The sequence below is a fragment of the Tricharina praecox genome (genome assembly GCF_024521635.1).
Source record: "Tricharina praecox strain CBS 144465 chromosome Unknown BZA05scaffold_23, whole genome shotgun sequence".
In the NCBI taxonomy this organism is placed as follows: Eukaryota; Fungi; Ascomycota; class Pezizomycetes; order Pezizales; family Pyronemataceae; genus Tricharina; species Tricharina praecox.
The window spans coordinates 412,799-432,410 of record NW_026250425.1 but is presented as its reverse complement, the minus strand read 5'-3'; the positions used below and the strand labels follow the sequence as shown (position 1 = coordinate 432,410).

Sequence of the window (19,612 nt, the reverse complement as noted above, 5' to 3'; positions counted from 1 at the left end):
GAAAGGAGTACGACGGTTTGCTATAGTCTAGATAGGTAGGCTGCATGCGAAATAAACTGAAGACCTCTCTCTCTTTCTCTGGCGGGGAAAAGAAGCCACATCGGGTCGCTCGATGACAGTTGGGCAGAATGGGTTATGGAACTAAGCACCATGTATTTGGGTAAGCAGTGGCCTATCACCGAAATCCGAGGCGGAATGCAGGACAAACGGAAAGGATAATCCCCCACCACGTATCCCCACTGTCGACTGGTGTATGTAGAATCAAGATACTTCTTACTTACCTATGTCAGAACAAGCAAAACACATGCACATGTCGGACTCCCCGCCGTGGCGCAGGACGCAAGATCCAGAGGTCAGCCCCATCCACCAGTCAGCCGTATGTACCAGCCATCGCAAATTCTTTGCGGGTGGATCTAGGATGGATGGATACTCGTGGCCTAGGATGGATGGATACTTGCGGCCGTGTTCTTGAGCGGGTATGAGACCGAGACTGAGGCCGGAGTTGAAAAATGGATTTAATCATGGACCGAACGTTGTGATTTTGCGAGGGCTCCTTGTCAATGGCTCTCCAGCCGGGCAAGCGGCCGGCCGAGAGAAGGAGAACACGCAAGGTCTAAGGAGAAAGATGAGATTGTGGTTGATCGTCTATGCTGTAGATGATGATCGAGTAGGAAGGAGATCACATGAGGTCCAAGGAAAAAGAGGAGATTCTGAGATTGTGGTTGATCGTCTATTCTGTAGATGATGATCGAGCAAGAAGGAGAACACATAAGGCCCAAAAAGAAAGAGGTGATAGGGGTTGATCGTCTATTCTGTAGATGATGATCGAGCAAGAAGAAGATGATGATCAAGAAAGAAGAAGAAGAAGACCCCGCTATGCCCGCCAAAGTTGATTCCCTCCAACGTTGATGCCCACTACTAACCACATTTGTTTCCTCCCGCCGACAGGTCTTCCTCTCGCTCAGTACCATTTCTGCTTCTATGTACCTGGAAATTACACCTCCAAACTCCATACCTCGTCCAAAATCCAAACAACCATTCAACTCCAACCCAGAAAGAAAATGGATACCGAAAATCGAGAAAGAAAAAACAGTCCAGACTGTCACCGACGCCGCCGCTACCAACACCACTACCATCCCAACCGTCCAAATCCGAGTCACGGCTATCCAACAGCAAGCAGACACTCTAAAGTACACAGGCTCTGACTTCCACCTTTTCCCCGACCTTTTCACCCCTGCGGGCCGCGCTCCCGGCCCGTGTATTGATCATCCCCAGCCCGATAGCCCAATCCTCCCTCCCGGTTTCGTGTATGAGCTCCAACGCCATATCCAACCTCCTTTCATACGCCTTCTTTTCCCCAACGATCGAGATCCGACATCCATGCATGTGCATATGTGTTGCAACCTCGTTGCTCAGACCCAGTAACGCGGCCGAACATAACAACAGTCCTAGGAGTATCAAGCTTCCGATTCGAGTGGCGTTGCCGGCGAGGGCCGCCGTGGCGTAGACGATCAGCGTGGCGAGTGCTACCGCGAAGCCCTCCATCGATGTCGTGTTTCGAAGCCAGGAGCCGGCCGTGACGGTCTTGAGGTCGTTCACCAGGCCCTGCATGCGGATCCATCGGTCTTGACTGACAAGCACTAGAAGATCACCGATTTCGCCTGGCTCTTCCAACCCTTTGCATTCGATTATTAGGTCAGCATACCGAGAAAAACAGAAGACTCATCTCCACCCCCGAGCTTCAGCCTTCAGCTCCTGCCCATGGCCGATTCATGTATCCATGAGAACGACACTTTGAGGGTGGAAGCTTCACTGACACCCACAAGCACAACTCGGACTCGAGCGCGAGGAAACAAAGGGCGACAGACTACCTTTCCATCCGAGTTTACTCCTCCTCCGCATCACAACGACATTGATTAGTCGTGCAATGACCAGCGCCGAAACCGATCCCAACCCCCACCAATCACCCAACGCCCCCAGAACCGCCAGCGACACCACCGTCAAGACGGGCCCGAGCAGGTACAGGATCGAGCTCCACACCCCGCCCTTGAAGCAATAACGATCGAAAAGCCTATGCGTCTTATCCCGCTCCACCTTGAGGTTGACGAGGTGTCCCGTCACGCCGACCCGCTGCAGGAAGCTCACGGTGGCCTGGTTCTCGATGCGAAAGACATATTCGGTGGTGAGTGCGGCTGTCGCCGGCTGCTCGCCGTTGTTGATCACTTCGGCGGTAAACTGCTGTCGGTGGATTCCCGGAGCGAGAAATAGCGAGTCGAGAGCGGAGGCCGAGCCGACGATGGCGGTTCGGGTCGCGATGCTGGAAAGGTCGGCTAGGGCGACGAGGCCCGCCGCGTCCAGGGAGACGCCCGAGAAGGTTGCCTGCGTGGTATACACCATCTTTACCGGTTATTTCTGCTGTCGTTTAGGAGCTGCCCGAGAGAAAGTGCTGGATGAGGACTCTATCATCCGTATGTATGTAGGAGACGGACAGGATATGCGAATGCGGGTTATCTATTACTCCACCTACTTAATAACTCCAGCTCCCCAACAATGCGCACTTGAGACATGGTGATGACCCGCCGCCACGCCACGTCAGATATGTACAGAATCTGTGTGCGAGTTGTTTTCCGAGTGTACCCTCCTACAGCCCGCCCGCATGTGCATCTCGTATGTAAAATATAATACGAGTATATATGTAGAAGAATAGGATCGAACATATTACAGCAGTAGCTCGATGTCCCACCTCTCGGGTTGGCGTTTGCAGGCTACGACCTGCGCAATGCGATCTGCGGCGCCTAACTAGCCAATTGGTCGGATGCTAGAAGCACATCTGTAGGCTGTGGGCTGTGGGCTCAGCCACGAGTTTATGGTTGGCCATCGTGTAGAGTGCGTTACGGTGGAATACCGTACACAGAGACCACCAATTGTCAGCGCGGGGTATATTTACGTAGTGTATCTAGTATCGTAACGAGTTGGGGGTGGGAGAGGAAATGGACAACCACCCACTATGCAGATCCTCTGGGAGAAAACATAGATGATAGATCGGAATTCCTGAGTGTGCAGATGCGCTCACCATATTCACACGCTCACGGAAAGAAGGAAAGAAAAAGCATTTCACGGACCTCGATACCACGTAGGTAGTAGGAAATATCACTCGTTTTCGCGCCACGATGAAGGCGGCTCGGAAGGGCTTTCCACGCAATGAATGTTGCGACTGACAAAACGGAAACAAAACAAAAAACCCCCCGAGGCGCACCGCTCCAGACTGTGGCCCTGTGCGGCGAATGAACTCGGTATTTACCCCGAACTGAACTGGCATCTTCATCGCCACTGCTACGTCCCAGTGCTACGGCCCGATATTCTTCGGGTCGGCGAATACCGATAAAAATCACGGCCTGTCCCCGCCCGTCTCTGCCGAACACGACCACTGGAAATAGCCTACCCCCCACATGTCCGGGGCGTGTGTAAATTTGTTACGCTGCAAAGTATGCCGGTTAGGAGGCGGCAGTGCGCCTACACAACCACACTGCTCACTGTCTCAATCAGTCTGGTTGCAGCTGTGCTGGTAGCTGTCACGGTTGCTACCAGTTACGGTTGCCACCAGTCACAGTTGCCACCAGTCACAGTTGCTAGGTACCATAGCAGTCACCGTCGCCGCCTCTGACCCACTGTGCTTCCAACATCTTCGGTTCCAACACTAGAGAAAGGAGCAACAGCGCTGATACAGAGCTTATGGGGCCGGGACTCGAGTCACAAACAGGCACTCAGGTTGCAGGCGGGCCACCAGCGGATACTTCTATACCGGTGGCGGACTCTACTACTACCTACACCACCAAATGTTTAGAAAAGCTTCGGGAGGATGGAAGCGTGAATGTACGCCGTTAGATACACACCGGTAGAGAGCCTGTTTTTATTAACTTACACAGTTGCTCTGCGGAAGAGTCCACTCGCCGAATGCTTTTGATATCACTCGTTGCTAATCTTTCTGCATCGGTCTAGATTGGGCCAACTTGGTTCGGTGCAACAAATTTACAAGTGCCGGCCATGTAGGTAGTAGGTTCGAGCGGTGCAACTTTCGGCGCAACTTTTCCACTCTAGTGTGCCTGCATCGGCATCGGCATCGACAGTCACTCCTCTAGCGTATTGTGGGTTTGAGTTGCGATCGAGTTCAATTGCACGTCAATCAAACCCGTATGTAGAGCACCGTACAGTGCTGCCCCGGTAGACGAAGATGCCACCGCCGCCGCCGCGCGAGTGATATCCAAGATGACATCCTGCCGTCCACAGGACCAAGTTTGTTGCTTGGATCATCACCGAGTGCGCGCCAATGAAGCGCCAAGCCGCGACCCCCCCTCCCCTGCCAGCTCCCATCCCAGCTCCCACCCCGCCTCGAGCTCACGTCTCCCACCACCACCAACCTACTTCACTTCGTCACACCCGCAACCCACGATGTCAATTAAACGCGTATGTACCACTCCCCACCCCCCCCCTCTTCAACCCCACCCCCCCCATTCACTCTACTAATACTGCCCAGATCTTCTTCACTGCCCACGGCGGGCGCGTACAAGGCGTATTCTTCCGGGCGCACACGGTGCAGACAGCGACAGACCTCTCGCTGACGGGGTGGGTGCACAACCTTCCGTCGGGCACGGCGGTGCAGGGCGAAGTCCAGGGCGCCGAGAGCGACGTCGAGGCGTTCCTGAAGGCCGTCGATAAGGGACCGCCGGGCGCCCACGTCGTCAGGCTTGACAGAAAAGAGGTCGCAGTCAAGAACGGCGAGGAGGGGTTTAGGAAGGTCAAGAGTTATGAGGAGCCGCCGGTGCCGAGCGATGTGTGAGGGTAAGGGTGGGTGAGGGTAAGAGGTGGGCTGTTGCGGGGGTACTAAGCGATGGCGAGACGGGATACTTTGCCCCAGATGGGGTTTTATACGATGATTACCGCGGGGATTAGGCGCAGAATACGGAAGAGAAAAAATGAAATTCTTCAGGCTCAAAGCCCTTTCTATGATTCTATCCTAGGAATCGCGCAGACAAAGACAAAGACAAACAACAAAATGGATATAGGAGAGATGTTAGGAAACCAGAGAAAGACAAGACAATATTGACGCCCACTAGGTATTTATCGCCGTCTTCGCAGACAAGGAAAAAGACAAAGAAATTCCCAACCAAAACGCCGCCGCTTCTATCATACCCAAAACGAAAAGGAAAAGGAGAATTAAACTTTGACGACTGCGGCCGGCTTCTCCGCCGCCAACTTCGCCAGCTCCTCACGCTCCCAGCCAGTGCCCTTGATCCACTGGTATCCCTTGCTGGGCGTTGGGACTCCGGCTGGCCACACGGCAGCGTACGGGTTCGGATCCATCTTCTGCTCCAGGTTGGCCAGGGTGTGGTTTACCTCGCGGTGCTTTGCCTCGTCGGCGCGGACTACCAGGAGCAGATCCTTGACGCTATCGTTGCCCGGCGGGAGCTTGAAGTAGTCCTTCGCGATCTGCGGCGCCTCCATGCCCTCCCAGCTCGGGAGCTTGCCGGCGTCGAGGTCCGCGATGATCCGCGTGTAGGTGATCACCGCTTCCTCCTCGAGGTAGCCGACGAAGCGGTGGCACGTGCGCGGCGAGATCAGGTATGCGAGGAAGAAGAAGTTGAAGAAGACTCTGGCGGGGGGGTGTTAGTCTATCGATCACATGACAGCAGACAGGAGGTAGGAGGTAGGTGACTCACCCCTGAGCGCCCAGCAGCATGGTGCGCATGAAGATCCCCGGCTCGCGGAACTTGAGGAACGTGAGCAAATGCATGCGCTCATTCTGGCTCTCCTCGAGCAGCGTCGCGATCCAGCCATTATCTCTCTTGAGGAGCCTCAACGAGTGGAGATGTCGCACCATTCCGCCGACCATACCGGGGACGCCCGCGATGGACTCGAGGAAGATCACCCGCGTCAGCCACTTGGACTCGTTCATGGCGTACTTCTGCACCGCTGCAGCGGGGTCCTTCTTCCCGAGTGCTACCGCCGCGTCGTGCTTGTACCCCGTCGCTAGGTCGAAGCCCCACCGGGCTACGTGCACGGCCGTCAGCGCAACGTAGTCGGACCAGCTTGAGCACTTGCGGTGGGCGATTTTCTACACACACATGTGTTAGCAGCCAACCAACCGGGAGAAGCGGAGCGGGAATGGGTAGCGACTCACGATCTGCTCCATCTCTTCGAACGTGTACACTGGGTGCGGCCACGTCGGCTCGGTGATCGTGTACTCGGACTCGAGCTTGAGCTTGAGCTCGGGCTGGGCTTGGGAGCGCGGGAGGTGGGTCACCGCCGTGGTGGTGAAGGTCGAAGTGTGGCCGTAGGCCGGTGGATGCCGCAGCAGCACCGAGCACGCCGGCCGGAAATGGGTCGTGGCGAGCCGTGAGCAAACGGCTCTGGTCGTCCTGGGGGATACTAGCATCGTGGGTTGTGGAGGATATCGAGTGGTGTTGTGTCAAGTGCTTGTTGTTGTGTGTTTATACTGTTGATGGTGATGATTCAACCTGAGGTCCGAACAATATGTAGTACACAGCTAGGGCGGACCAGTGGTCATCTTTTATACAAAATGATTTTTGACTCGCAAGACAAGACCAGACAAGACCAGACAAGACAAGACAAAACAAAACCAGACAAGCCCCAAAAATTTCCAACCGGCCGAATGAAGCCTCAGTCCCAGAACTGCCAGTCCTGAGTACGTAGGTAAAACACACAGCCATCCAGGACGGACAGGACGACAGAGCTCCGTCCCGCCGTGTCCGACTCTGGCATAGTAATCGGGAGGTATAGGAATAGGTAGGGGCCCACTCTACGGTAGGTAGAATACTCTAGCTATGATGTGAAGCTTTTCTAATCCGCCGGATGCCAGCTCCCTGTTTGGCCAGTCAGCGGCCAGCGGCCAGCATCAGGCACCGGGACGAACCGGGCGCCCCCAAGCCCCATCAGCCCCCATCAGCCTCGCCTTGCCGTCGCGGTGGTGGTTGGTTGGCTGGCAGGACGGACCCGGACTCGGAACGTTTGGATTTAGGCGCGCCTCGACCCGTCACCCGGGGAAATGATTACTCCGATTCTGTTTTTTTACTTTTTTTTTTACGAGCGTTTTTTTTAGGGGGGAGGGAAAGGGAAATGATGTAACGAGTTACGAGTTACGAGAGGGGCCGTTCCGATTTTTGGCCGTGTGGCGGCGTGGCGCGTGCGCGTGTATGTAGGCAACTGGGTGGGTGTGTGTGTGACTCATCGAGGGGTCCGAGGGGTCCGAGTGGTCGGGACTGTCGGGACTGTCGGGTGGCTAGGTTGATCACCATCACCGGGTCACGGGATCCTCAGGATCTACATAGTGACCAGTCAGAGGCTCGGAGCAGTCAGGTACCTGCTCTACATATTTCAGTTTTCGCGTGGACACCGGACAGGTATCTTCCCTGCGCCTTTCGGGTTCTTTCGAGGCTCGAGTGTCGACGACCCTGACGTTACCCGTAGTAGTAATTACTAGCAACTGATACGGCAGTCCCAGTCGCAGTCGCAGTCGTATTCGCAGCTGCTCCGGCTCCGTAGCCGTCGGGTGTGCGCTTGCTGCTCCCCGAAATACCTTTGCCAGTGCCAGTCAGTACTGGACTAGGGCGGTTTAACGTTATCGACACATACTTAAAGTATGTACTTACCGAAGCATGTAGGACGTCGAGTCGTCGACGTTCGCAGCATTTGTAGAGTAGAGTACACACGGCAAAACCGTTACGGCCAGACTATCTACAAATAGTATCCCTGGAGCTTGAGTCTTGAAAGTTGACATGTGGACTAGCATTCGGGAGTTGGCGTTCGGAACCTAACGTGCGGGACCTGGCGCGGGACCTGGCGCGGGAACTGCCCGGGAACTGGTCAGGAGCTGGCCGGGAGCTAGGGCTTGGTGTAGATACCATGTAGTGAAGGACTAAAATTTCGAGCTCGCACATGTGAGTCATGATATGTTTTCAGGGTGAGGAGAAGGACCCTCGCCCCAAGATCTCTGGGTACCGTATGTAGTATGCATACTTTCGGCAATCTGGTGACTCGTGAGACCTGGTGAAGGGACCACCGTACACCCGAGGTATAGGTACCTTGGGTAGGGGAGGGGGGAGGGAGAGATCCAGCCCGCCGCCGCTGGGCGGTCATACCGGTATTCCTGACGTTCTCGTGACTCGTGGGATACAGATACTACCGGTATAGATAGGACTTTCAACTCCAGAGTCCACCCTCGGGCCTCGAGAGTCGACACCCACGGTCCCACATGGAACACCCACAGCTTCGATTACCGGCCAGACACCGTCCGCACACCGGCCACCATCGTCACCACCATCACATGCGAACGCTTCCACTCCAGCAGCTCCAGCAGCCCCACTCCAGCAGCCCCACAGGGGGCAAAGTACTACCGACCGGCGGCAGTTACATAGTGGCGTCGGGTTCCCATCGATAACCTTATCCTTATCTCGACCACCTACCCAGTTACTACCCAGTTACTACCGAGCAGATCCCTCGGCGTATGTAATACCTGCCGTACTACCTACCGTAATATATGTAGTGCAGTGCACATGAGAGCGTGCACGGCCGCGTCGGTGTGTACTACCTGGGTATACGGTAATAGGTAGTAGTAGGTAGTACCCGAGCCGACTCCCGAGCCTGTTTTCGTCCGGCGCTGCGAGGGTGGGATCATAAGGCTGCACTCGGCAGGACTCACAGTCGCGGGTGACAATGGGCGCGGAAGAACATGTGTTTACAAACATTTGGAGGGACAATATGACTGCCTCTGCTGTGGACCAGCTCGAACACTCGTATTGTTCTCGTTGCTCGGATAGGCATTCGCACTCAGCCTTTATTGTTCCAAACCCCATCTATTCACCTTCATTAACCATTGAACACCCCCATTATCTATCCCATATCCCATATCTAAAGAACCCCAGGAAGTCTACGTATGCATATGTAACTACAAAAATCCGATCCAAAACCCCATCCCCCGCTCCCCGTCCCCACGTCCCACCCTCCCTAGCTCCCTCATCCCTCCCCCACCTCAATTCTTCACCTCCCGCCCCCTAACCCTCGCCCAGAGCCTGCTCCACCTATACTCCCTAAACGCCCAGTACAGCGTGTACACGAGTACCAAATTCGTGACCAAAAACACACAAAAGACTCCGAGGTCCCTCCATCTGTTTTCGAACTGGACGTTGATAGTTTTCAAGTACTCATCACCGTTTTCAAAGATGCAGTATTGGCACTCATCAGCCGCGTCGATATCGACGATATATCCCGAGGCCTGTTGTAGCCATTCGCCCGCGAACGCGCCGCACGTGGTGTTAGCGGGGAGCGTGAAGCGCACGAGCTCCGCGGCGGAGCAGCGCACCGGCAGCTCGTGCATGATGCTTGCGAGCAGGCCGCGGGTCAGCCAGGTGAGGGGGTTTGCCCAGTAGAGCCAGGAACGGTAGAATGTTGGCAGGGCGTAGTATGTGACCAGGATCCCCGTGAAGCCGTTGTTGACGATGAAGATGAACGGGTTCACGACGTTGACGATGGTCAGGTCCGGACAGACCGCCGCGATCCACATGGCGATGTGTGGAATCCAGATGTTGAATAGCATGATGAAGAGGAATACGTACCCCGCGATCGACGCGTTGTTGGGCAGGCCGATCATGTAGTACCACGGCAGGAAGAAGAACACGGAGCTCAGGATGGCGTAGGGGATCTCGACTAGTGCCATCGCCGTGATCCAGGCGGGCGCGGAGTAGATCTTGCTGTTTCGCTCGCGCGTCTCGTAGAGCGTGCGGAGCTGCAGGAACTTGGGCTGCACCGCCGTCAGGATCATGGGCGACAGGATCAGCACGAGGAACACCGCGAAGGTGCGCGATTGCATCTCGATGACGCTATTGCCGGACTGCAGGAAGAGCACACCGGCCACGAGGGCCATCGAGAGGCCCGAGAAACACTTGGAGTAGCCGTAGGATGCGTCGCGCCAGTAGTGCAGCCAGACTCGTTCCGTCAAGGCCACTATCTGGGTCGACAGCGGCATGGCGTACTCCTGGGTTCTCAGCTCGCGAGATAGGGGAATGTTCTTTCTGGTGGTGATGATGGTCTTGATCTCCTCCAACAGCGCGCTGTTCTGCGGCGAGGAATCCCAGGTCTCCGTCCAGCCCTGAGGCCCGGCTGGAACCCTGATTGTATCCAGTATGTATTCCGCGGGGTTCGCGTCTGCGGGTGCGGCGGCTGCTCCGTTGCGTTCAAAATAGTCGATTACGGTCTGGCCAGCGTCTCCGATCGGTCCGAAATAGACCTCCTTTCCGCCGCGCGCCAGAAGCAGCAAGTCGTCGAACTCCTGGAACAATACAGCACTCGGCTGGTGGATCGTCACCAAGATTGCGATACCGGACTCATCTGCCAGTTTCCTGAGGAACCGGACGATGGAGAGTGCACCGTTGGCATCCAGCCCAGATGTTGGCTCATCCAGGAATAACAGCTCGGAAGGCGCAGATGCTAGTTCTACTCCAATAGTGACCCGCTTCCTTTCCTCGACCGAGAGTCCGAACCCCGGCGACCCAATGATCGCATCGGCGAGTGATTCGAGCTCGAGGAGCTTGATGATCTCTTCCACGAATTTGTACTTGTCTTCTTTCGAAACGCTCGCCGGTTGCCGTAGGAGGGCACTGAACCTCATTGCTTCTCTTACGGTCGACATCTCTGTGAATAAACGTTAGCTCGGATCAGACCGAAAACATCTGACAGCCATGTACATACCATCATGAACATCCTGCTGCTCCACAAATGCTGTACTCCTCCCAAAGTCCGGCGCCAGTTCCCTTCCATCCATCCTCAGCTCTCCGGAGATGACACCAACACGTTTCCGCATGCCCAGATTATCCAGCAGCGTAGTCTTTCCCGCGCCGCTAGGGCCCATGAGCGCAGTCAGACGGCCAGGCTTGCAGTAGCCGTTGACACCGTGCAGGAGCTGTACATCTCCAACAGAGTAATCGACATTTCTCCACGTGAAGAACGAACCCTTAGCTTTGACGGTGGTGACTCGGCGTGTGATATCCATCGATTTCTCGGTGTCGTTTGCCAGTGCCGACGACTCCTGCTTCTCTTCGACAGTGGGAGGTTCCTCGGCTGCGACAGGCGGTGGCTTCGTAAGGATCTTGATAGACCCTCCGCCAGCACCGAAATCCATGTATTCGACTCCGAGCATGGCCACGATGATGTAGAGAACGGTGAAGGCGATAAGGACGCCGAAGTTGCGCCACAGGTGCGATGGGTCGTAGCCGAAGGTCTTGATGTAGTCCGTTCCGGAGATTGTCAGGGAGCCAGGTCTCGCTCCGGCCAGATTGCAGGCTTGGTTCGCCGTAGATATTCCGGGGATTCCCGGGATGATGTGGGATGGTGAACATTCGAGCTCCATCCCATGGAATTGGTTTACCATCACGGCTTCCATGCTGTACATCAATGGGCTATTCGACACATGCCAGTCAGCTTTCCGATGTTTATAGCATTTGGTTGTGGAGCAAGCACTTACTTGGCCCAGTAGATCCATTTGTACACCCAAGACTTCATGGCCTGATACGGCTGCATGTAACCCGCGAACAGGGCGATGACATTGAGTCCGATGAATGCAAGTCGAATGGAGATGTTGATGTCCCTACTGAACGCACCAACCACGCGATAGAACGCGGTAACACAGATCACGGTAGTCTGTTTCCTTCGTCAGCCATCATCCCAGCAAAGATAGAATGCAGCCAGGTAAAAGAAACTCACAAAGACAAACAACAGATTGGTAAAGAATTTGCCAACATCGGCGACAAGATTAGCCATCCAGTAAAGGATGAGAGTGAAGATCACAGTCTGAACAGCCAACAAGGGCAGATCGGCGAGCGTCCGGGCGAGTATCAAAGCGGCCGGTCGGTAAAACGCAAAGGCTTTCTGTTTCGCCATGATGTTTCTTCCCATGACCATGAAGATAGTCTCCGAGATCTGCATCCAGGAAACAATGATGATATTGAAGAAGAGCACACCGCCGATGAAGAATGCACCTTCCGATGTCCGCTTGATGTTGTAGAAAAGACTGCCGTTCAACAGGCCGAGGATGACGACATTGATCAGTTTACTTCGCAGCGCAATGACATCTTGTCGTTGCAGCTGAAGCTCCCGCTTGGTCAGATACCATACCTGCATGGGGAACGAGACGGTGTAGGGCGATCCCTTGGGCGCACGCCGCGATTTTTCAGCCACCACGGCTTGTCTGAAGTCTCGCGTGTCTGCCGCCGAGGTCTCCTGCCGTTCCCGATCGTATGCCTCCAGTTCGGCCTGCAACTCGGGCCAGAATTTGCTGCTCTTGAATGCTGTTTCGAGGGCCTCGGCTGTGAGCGGTACTCTGCCCTCCATACCCGGGCGGATACGCCGAGTCTTTGCGTCGGTGATGGTGGTGAGGAAATCGCTCGTGGTGATGCGGGCAGTGGCGGCGAATCCCAAATCCTCAAAATAGCGACGAGCCTCCGAGGCTTTACCAAAGAATATCTGACGGCCTTCGTGGATGAGACACACCTTGTCGAACTCCTTGTAGATCTGCTCTCCGGCTTGGTACAAGGTTACGATGGTGGTTGACTGTTGGATGCTGGTCAGGATCCGCAGAGAGCGGATGTAGTCGACGGCAGTGGAGCTGTCGAGTCCTCTCGTGCTGTTATCCCAGGCATTGATGGTCGACCGCGAGGCCAAGGCTTCCATGATCGATACTCGCTTCCGCTCACCGCCACTGACTCCCCGCATGAACTGGTTGCCTACCATGGTGTTGAGGACGTGCTTCATCTTGAACATGGTGGCGAAGAGGTTCAGCATCTCCGAGACGAATTCCTTACGAGAGGTTCCTGGAAGCCTCGTATGTGGTGTTTTTGCCCTCAGCGCAAATCGAAGGGTCTGCTCCACCGATAAGGTTGGCAGATGTGTATCCTCTACCAGAAAAACATGTCAGTCAGTCGTTCAAGACTCGCGTCGAATACACGTAGCGACTCACCTTCGTCATTGTAGAGAATTTCTCCTCTAAACTGTCCCAGAGCCAACTCAAAAGGCAGGCCGGCGTAGTTAATGTCGCCATCGATCTTAGTATAAGCTCTGAGCTGATTCGTCAACGCCCTCAAGAAAGTCGAAGCACCGGACCCAGGTTTCCCCAGAACCAGCAACATCTCCCCGGGCTTGACGACACCACTGAAGCCCTGAATGATGGGCTTTTCCTGTGGCGCCGGAGCCAGCAACCTCTGCGCATACTTGACGATATCCCACCCAAACAGCGAGAGCAGCTTCTGCGGGAACGTCTCGACCAGCACCCAGCCCGCGCCGGCGTACCCTGAGATCGTCAGGTCGCGGAAGGAAACGCCAATCTTCTTGGGTATTATTCCCGCCTCTTTGCCGCGCTCGCGGGATCGGTTCTGGAGATACTCCTCGAGGTCGATCAGCGTGGTGTCGGCGGAGGCCTCGCCCTCTTCTTCGTCCGGCGAGGGCTTCTTGGGGCTGAAGACCGATCCGTGCCGGCCACTCATGGATGGCCGTCGGCCTGTCGTGGGGACTCGGCTGAGCTCTCGTCGGAGGCTGCGCACATCATCAGCACACGTCCCGACTCGAGAATGGGATCGATCAATCAAACGTACTCCTCGTATTCGTGCAGCGCCTCGCCGACATTCACGGGGTCGGTGAAGGCCTCTCCCCAGCGTCCATCCCTCTCCGCCGGCTCTCCATCCTTCTCACTGCTTATCGGCTTCAAGGCACACTCAGTAGACGACGTGGAGGCAGAGATGGACGAGGCCGCCGTGGTGTTGACCTCAGTGGCCTTAGCACCGACGCTCGTCCCGTGGGTCGCCATTGCTGCTGCTGCTGCTGTCGAGACGGTAGGTGAATAGAGTATAGAGTGTCGCGACTCTGAGCAGCGTGCGGCGTGCGGCGTCCAAAGGCAGTAACTATATCGATGATGCAGACAGTTCACAGCAAAGCAAAGACCGGAAGGAACCCGAGGACCGCCTATACATATACACACACGGCCGGCCGGCTCGCCCCTCCCCCACGCCCGCAAGCAAGCAAGCACTAGCTACATAACCATCCCACCCCCCACCCCCTGCATGGGAGGGAGACGATGAAAGTAGGTTTTGGCCCTAGATAGATACCCACATCATGATGGCCTCGTATAGTTATCCACGGGCTAATGCCGCAGGCCCGCAGTGCACTCGGAAACAACGATATCTCCGCCCCAGCATGGCTCCGGCAGCTGCAGAAGCTGCAGCTCCCGGATCATCTCCCTGTCACCGTCGGTCAATCGTCTCGATTGGAAATTGAACTCGCACGCTTCTGACGCAAGCCAGTTAGCAGGTATGAAAAAGGCCCTCGAATGTTCGCCGGACGGATGGACAGGCTGGCTGGCAGGCAGCATGTATGTGAGTGAGTGAGTAAAGTAACTATCAGAAGGCCGTAATCAGTGGGGGGTTGGTTTTTGCCTTGTCCTTGCAGTATGTACATATGGTAGACCGCCCAGTTACGTACGTACGTGTGCTGTGAAGCCACTAACCCGAGTAACTGTGATAGGTACCCGGCCGGCCGCACCTTGCAGCAGTTGGGAGGAGAGGTCCGGGGGGGTGTGTTTTTGCTCCGTAAGCCATATCCATCCATCCATTCCTTCTCCTCGCCTAACATTCCGTTGATGCTGGCTTCCTGCGGGAAGATAAGCTTACTTGGCCGTGCGTGTGCGTGTGCATCCTTACCGTAGTGCGTTGCCGGCTTCTTTCACCTATCCGGGACTAGGCAGCGAGCACAACCTGCCCGCGCAAGCAAGCAATCAATTAAGCAATTTTTAAGCAATCAGTTCGGTCGGTCGGGCTCTCCCGAGTCCCTCCCTCTCTCGCGACTCGCGAGTGGAGTCAAGTTAGTTAGCCGAAGTGATGTGACTCGAAGTGAGTCGAAGGGAAGCGGGTGGATTTGTAATGCTCTTGATAATGGAGGGGATTACTCTTCCATCGAATCCATCCCCCATTGCGATGGCCATAGGTATGTGCAAACATAAGTACAATACCTACATAACGTGGAAACGCACCGCACCGCACCGCACCACACCCTGGCCAGTGGTTGATCTTTCAGCAAGCAAGCAGACGAGCTCGTATCGATCGTCATCCAGGGGGACAGTCACAGCACGAACCGGCGTGAGCACCGTGTCGATTAATAATGTCGTTCTCTGCCTGCTCTGATGAATATGGATTCCCTGATGGTGCCATCCTCCTCCCTCTGACGAACACGAACACGAACCGCCGTATGATGACATAGGTGAGTAAGGGCCCGCTTGGATGGCCTCAGTTTTCAGTTCCAGTTTTAGAGCGAAATTCAGTTCCCCGCCGGGACACCGAATACTGTCCAGTTTCAGTTTCCGGAGAACCGTGAGGTGAACAGAGCGTTTGACAGTTCTCAGATTACTCAGCCATAAGTCTGAATGATAGGCTTCACCAGAACTTCAATAGTGGACACATTGTGGCCCCGCTTTTTTCTCATGGTTGAAGTTAAAATGCGATACTGAGTGGCGGCAAAGAAATGGCCTCTCGAGGTCAGTACCAGTTTCGTCGTTGGAGCCGCACAGTTTCGGTTTTATTTTTTTAAGTTTTTGTGCCATCCAAACGGGGTCTCAGTTTTGTTTCCTCGGTTTCTCGAAAAACTGACAGTTTTCGTTAAAACTGAGGCCATCCAAACGGGCCCTAAGTACTTAAGAACATACATGCCCACCGGCATTCCCCCCTTGCTCCCATGCTCCCACGGGAGCCAGTCCTGTTCGAAGGCTGATTCTGAAATTGAAACCGAGTTGGCCAACGATATTGCTTCCCTCCCTCTCTCTTACCGTAGTCTACCTAGCCTAGAGTGCGTACGCACCTCACACATATCATACCGGTACTTCTCCCGCAGCAGGTCGATATCGGGATCGGCCCGGAGATAATACAAACCCCATGGCGATAGAGTAGCCAGACCCACCAACCAACCACCAAACAAACACCCGCAGCGAAAGAAAAGAAAAGCAAAAGCAACGGCCGTGAGACACGGCGTGCATTGCGCCCCGCCCGGACGCCTAAGAGCAGCTGGCTATGATGTAACTGGCAGTTATATGGTTAAAAATGTCGGTTCCCGGCAGTGTCACTCACGGACAACTCGCCGATGGTTAAAACTGGCCTGTGCAAAATCCACGAGTGACGAATCTAGATTGGCAAGTACTATATCCTGGAGCCATACAGAGCGGAGGCAGGAGCAATTGTAGATAAAAGTTAAAAGTCGATATCGAGAACCGTGCCCGATAGTTAACACGGTTGTGTTGAATATTTCAACCAACCTACCGGACAAACCATTCTGCCGTTCTGGGGTTTGATGGTGGAATTTCTTTGTCAGTGTATTGATACCTCTACCGACCATAACCTTACGGTTCCATGCTGTGCGAATTGGCAATCAATCAAATCGTTCTGCTGGCCGGTGAACCGAGATCGCAGGCTTTCCGCCGAAACATACAAAGCTTGGTCTGGGAGAGTTTAAAGAGTTCAAAGAGATGAATAGATACCGCTATCTTCATCCCCCGAATGCCCTCCAGGCTCCAGAGGTTATGCGGATCGTGTGTTGATTGGTTTAATGGTGACAATCATGGCCCACCACCAGCACCACCACCACTACCAGCATTTCAAATCAAAAAATCCAGTGGACGGTGGTTGGCACATACGTATTTCCAGTTATTTCCAAGATCCTCTGCGCTGTACAGCGATTCCCCTGAAAATCCATCCGGCAGTTATCAATATCAATATCATATTTATTATGCTTTATTATGCGCAGCCCGAGTTTTCCGCCGCCGGCAGCAGTAGCAGCAGCGGCAGCAGCACAAGCTAGAACCCCGCCCCAGAGAAAAAAATGCGAGCCGAGCGTCGGCGCTTCCGGATCTGCATCGCAACGCAATGCAGCGCACGGGCTTTGGAAAAACCACCGAGCCTTTAGCCTTTCGGGCACGAGTGTGCGAATTTCCAATAAAAGAATACAGAGGTAGGTAATCCGGTTTCCATTGCGACATATATGCCCGCTGTGCTCTGAACGACTCACTCGGAAGCATCATTTGGTCCCGTGAGCTCTCAAACTCGGCGTGCGTAGATTTTGACTTCGGCTGCGGTCCCTCCTCCCCCTCCTCCTCCTCCTCCTCCTCCTTCTCCTCCTTCTCCTCCTTCTCCTCCTCCTCCTCCTCCTCCTCCTCCTGCGGACTCGGCAGGCTCGGCTCGGTGGGCGCGATAAACTGCTTTCGCTTACATATGCGCCGTTGGTTATCGGCGGCTTTCCTATATAGCACCTAGTAGAGAGGCATGTGAATCTCAGTTAACAGTAATTTGTCACGGGCTGCGTACGTGGTTATGCCGAATACGTACACACCCATGCCCTATATTGGAGGTTAACCGTAGATTCTGAGTCCGGAGCTATCCGGTGGGTACTTAGTCAAGTAAGTAGGCAGACAAAAGGCATCATAGCTGGATAAATCCCGAAATCAAACGAGTGCGTTGGTGGTGAACGGTGGAACCCGGCTATGTAGGTACATATTCGGACCACAATCTCACGGTGGTCTTGTCTCTTTGGACTGTGAGAGCTGGAGGGAAATGAGCGGATTCGAGATTTATAAGCCTAGGTAGGCATGTATTTCGGTATTCCTCCCGATTCCACATCCCCATCCTTCAGCGTCCCTTCTCATTCCCAACCCACCTGATCTCATCCCCTCCCCCTTCCAGCCCCGTATAGCGTCCCCCGTGCTCTACCAACCCCTTGACCACATCTCTCGCAGACCTGATACAATCATTCATGCCGACGCCTCTATAGCTCGCACCAGCCACACACAGGCGTCCACCGAACGTCTCCAGGAGCGCCTGCTTCACATCCTTCATCCTCGCATCGTGGCCCACGTTATACTGCGGGATACAGTCCCTATTCAGCGCGACGTTCGCCGCAAGCGGCTCCTCGTCGATGTGCAGGTGCTGCCTCAACACGTCACGAGCCATCCGCACGCCCTCCGCGTCTGACGGGAACGAGGTCCGGCCCTGCCAGTAGTGCCCGCCGAGCATAATCGTGACCTTCGTGCCCGTCTCTGATGGCTGTGGCGTAGCGCACGAGTCGAAGATTACGCCGAGCGCCTTGTGCGGATTGGAGGAGGATGGGATGGATTTGGGAAGGAGATAGCCGAATCCCTCTACTGGGAGGAGATTGGACGTCGCGAAGTACAGGTTGACGACGAGGACTGTGACGGCTTCGATTTGTGCGAGCGCGGGAATGCGGTGCGTGGGTGAGAGGAGAGAGTTGGTGACTGAGGCATAGAGAGTCGAGACGACGTGGGAATGTTTTCCGCCGCCGAGTGAGAACGGCAGATTGGCGTCGTCGGGGGAGTATTCGACGCTGCCAAGGTCGGCGGAAGTTTCGATGGTGATGTTGGGGTTTTTCTTGAGCTCTGTGACAAGTGCCCGACTAAGGGTCTCAATACCGCCCTTGAACGAGTACACGCTCGCGTTCTCGAGCTTCTTCATGAGCTCAGCATTGTCCGGAGTAAGTTCAGCCTGCAATGTCACATCGTCGACGATCTCAGCTTTGTTCTTTGTGCGCAACATCCCGAGGATCAAAGATCCATGTGCCGCCTCATTCCGCCACATCGTGGGGAAAAGCGATTTGACGCTGAGACGGTCGATATCGCCGGCGTAGATCCCGTGCAAGACCGCCGAGACCATATTTTGGGCAAGGCTTGGGCCGAAGCGCCGGCTGATGAACGATCCAACCGATTCGTCCTGGAGATCTGGTGATCGGCGCCTCCGGAATGGCTCCTTGAGGATACCGCCGAGGACACCCTTCATCACGGGGAGTCTCGGGGAGAGCATCGCCGAGACTGCACTGTTCGGGAGCTCGTTGAGGCGGTCGGGATAGTAGATGAACCGGTTCCGAGCGGCGGGAGAAGTCTTCGGGATGATCGCCAGCTCGTCTTCGAGCTTCAGCTGTCGAATCTAAAACCGTGTAAGATGTAGTGGACCAACACCCGGTAATCCGCAACGCACCATATCCAGCGTAACCAGCCCAGCGATCGACCAAGGTCGCAGGGTTCTCGGGCCCTGCTCGAACAGCACACTCCCGCCATTATACTCCACACGCTTCGAATTGAGCCATCCGCCCAGCCTCGACGACTTCTCGTACAGCGTGACTGGAACCGCCGGCGCAAGCTTGGATAAGTACCATGCCGCCGACAACCCGGTGATGCCGCCGCCTGCAAGCGATAGTCAGCACGTACGGAAACCCTCCAATCACGGTCGGAGAGTGAAAGCTGAACCGAGAATTGCGACTGACTTGATCTGCTGGGAATCGGCGCGTATCGAGAGCTGTCGTGTAGCTGTGCCCATAAGATTCCGGCATTGAGCTCGGAGAGGGCTGGACATAGCCGTGAGGTGTATGTTTCTCGAAGTATTCCCCAACATGGTGATCGTGTCTTGAGGAAGAAGAGAGGTGGTCCGATCTGAGTTGTTCCCGATGGTCCTCACTGCTCAGACGCAATGGCGTGGTATGGTACAATACATAGCACGGTTACACGGAA

General features: G+C 55.0%; 5 protein-coding genes across 5 annotated transcripts; 1 reads left to right on the top strand and 4 right to left on the bottom strand.

Moving 5' to 3' along the window:
* Positions 1-759: 759 nt before the first annotated feature.
* Positions 760-2,678, bottom strand: BZA05DRAFT_406523 (uncharacterized protein). Its single transcript, XM_051484519.1, has 2 exons — positions 1,872-2,678; positions 760-1,676 (listed from the first exon to the last, which is right to left on the bottom strand). The coding sequence occupies exons 1-2, from the start codon at positions 2,395-2,397 to the stop codon at positions 1,186-1,188; spliced, it is 1,017 nt and encodes a 338-aa protein (XP_051336964.1). The 5' UTR covers positions 2,398-2,678; the 3' UTR covers positions 760-1,185.
* Positions 2,679-4,449: 1,771 nt separating this feature from the next.
* On the top strand, positions 4,450-4,837 carry BZA05DRAFT_420934 (acylphosphatase; the record flags this gene model as incomplete). The annotated part of the gene is made up of 2 exons (XM_051485672.1): positions 4,450-4,464; positions 4,535-4,837. The coding sequence occupies 2 exons, from the start codon at positions 4,450-4,452 to the stop codon at positions 4,835-4,837; spliced, it is 318 nt and encodes a 105-aa protein (XP_051336963.1).
* Positions 4,755-7,707, bottom strand: BZA05DRAFT_458254 (alternative oxidase; the record flags this gene model as incomplete). The annotated part of the gene is made up of 6 exons (XM_051487599.1): positions 4,755-5,650; positions 5,718-6,112; positions 6,179-6,207; positions 7,343-7,360; positions 7,496-7,615; positions 7,668-7,707. The coding sequence occupies 6 exons, from the start codon at positions 7,705-7,707 to the stop codon at positions 5,215-5,217; spliced, it is 1,038 nt and encodes a 345-aa protein (XP_051336962.1). The 3' UTR covers positions 4,755-5,214.
* Positions 7,708-9,046: 1,339 nt separating this feature from the next.
* BZA05DRAFT_377331 (ABC-2 type transporter-domain-containing protein) lies at positions 9,047-13,547 on the bottom strand (the record flags this gene model as incomplete). The annotated part of the gene is made up of 5 exons (XM_051481836.1): positions 9,047-10,704; positions 10,762-11,468; positions 11,534-11,709; positions 11,773-12,962; positions 13,025-13,547. 5 exons carry the CDS (start codon positions 13,545-13,547, stop codon positions 9,047-9,049), a joined length of 4,254 nt encoding a protein of 1,417 aa, XP_051336961.1.
* A 3,716-nt stretch (positions 13,548-17,263) lies between these two features.
* On the bottom strand, positions 17,264-19,602 carry BZA05DRAFT_406507 (uncharacterized protein). The gene is made up of 3 exons (XM_051484518.1): positions 19,352-19,602; positions 19,083-19,288; positions 17,264-19,031 (listed from the first exon to the last, which is right to left on the bottom strand). Exons 1-3 carry the CDS (start codon positions 19,494-19,496, stop codon positions 17,724-17,726), a joined length of 1,659 nt encoding a protein of 552 aa, XP_051336960.1. The 5' UTR covers positions 19,497-19,602; the 3' UTR covers positions 17,264-17,723.
* Between the last annotated feature and the right edge of the window lie 10 nt (positions 19,603-19,612).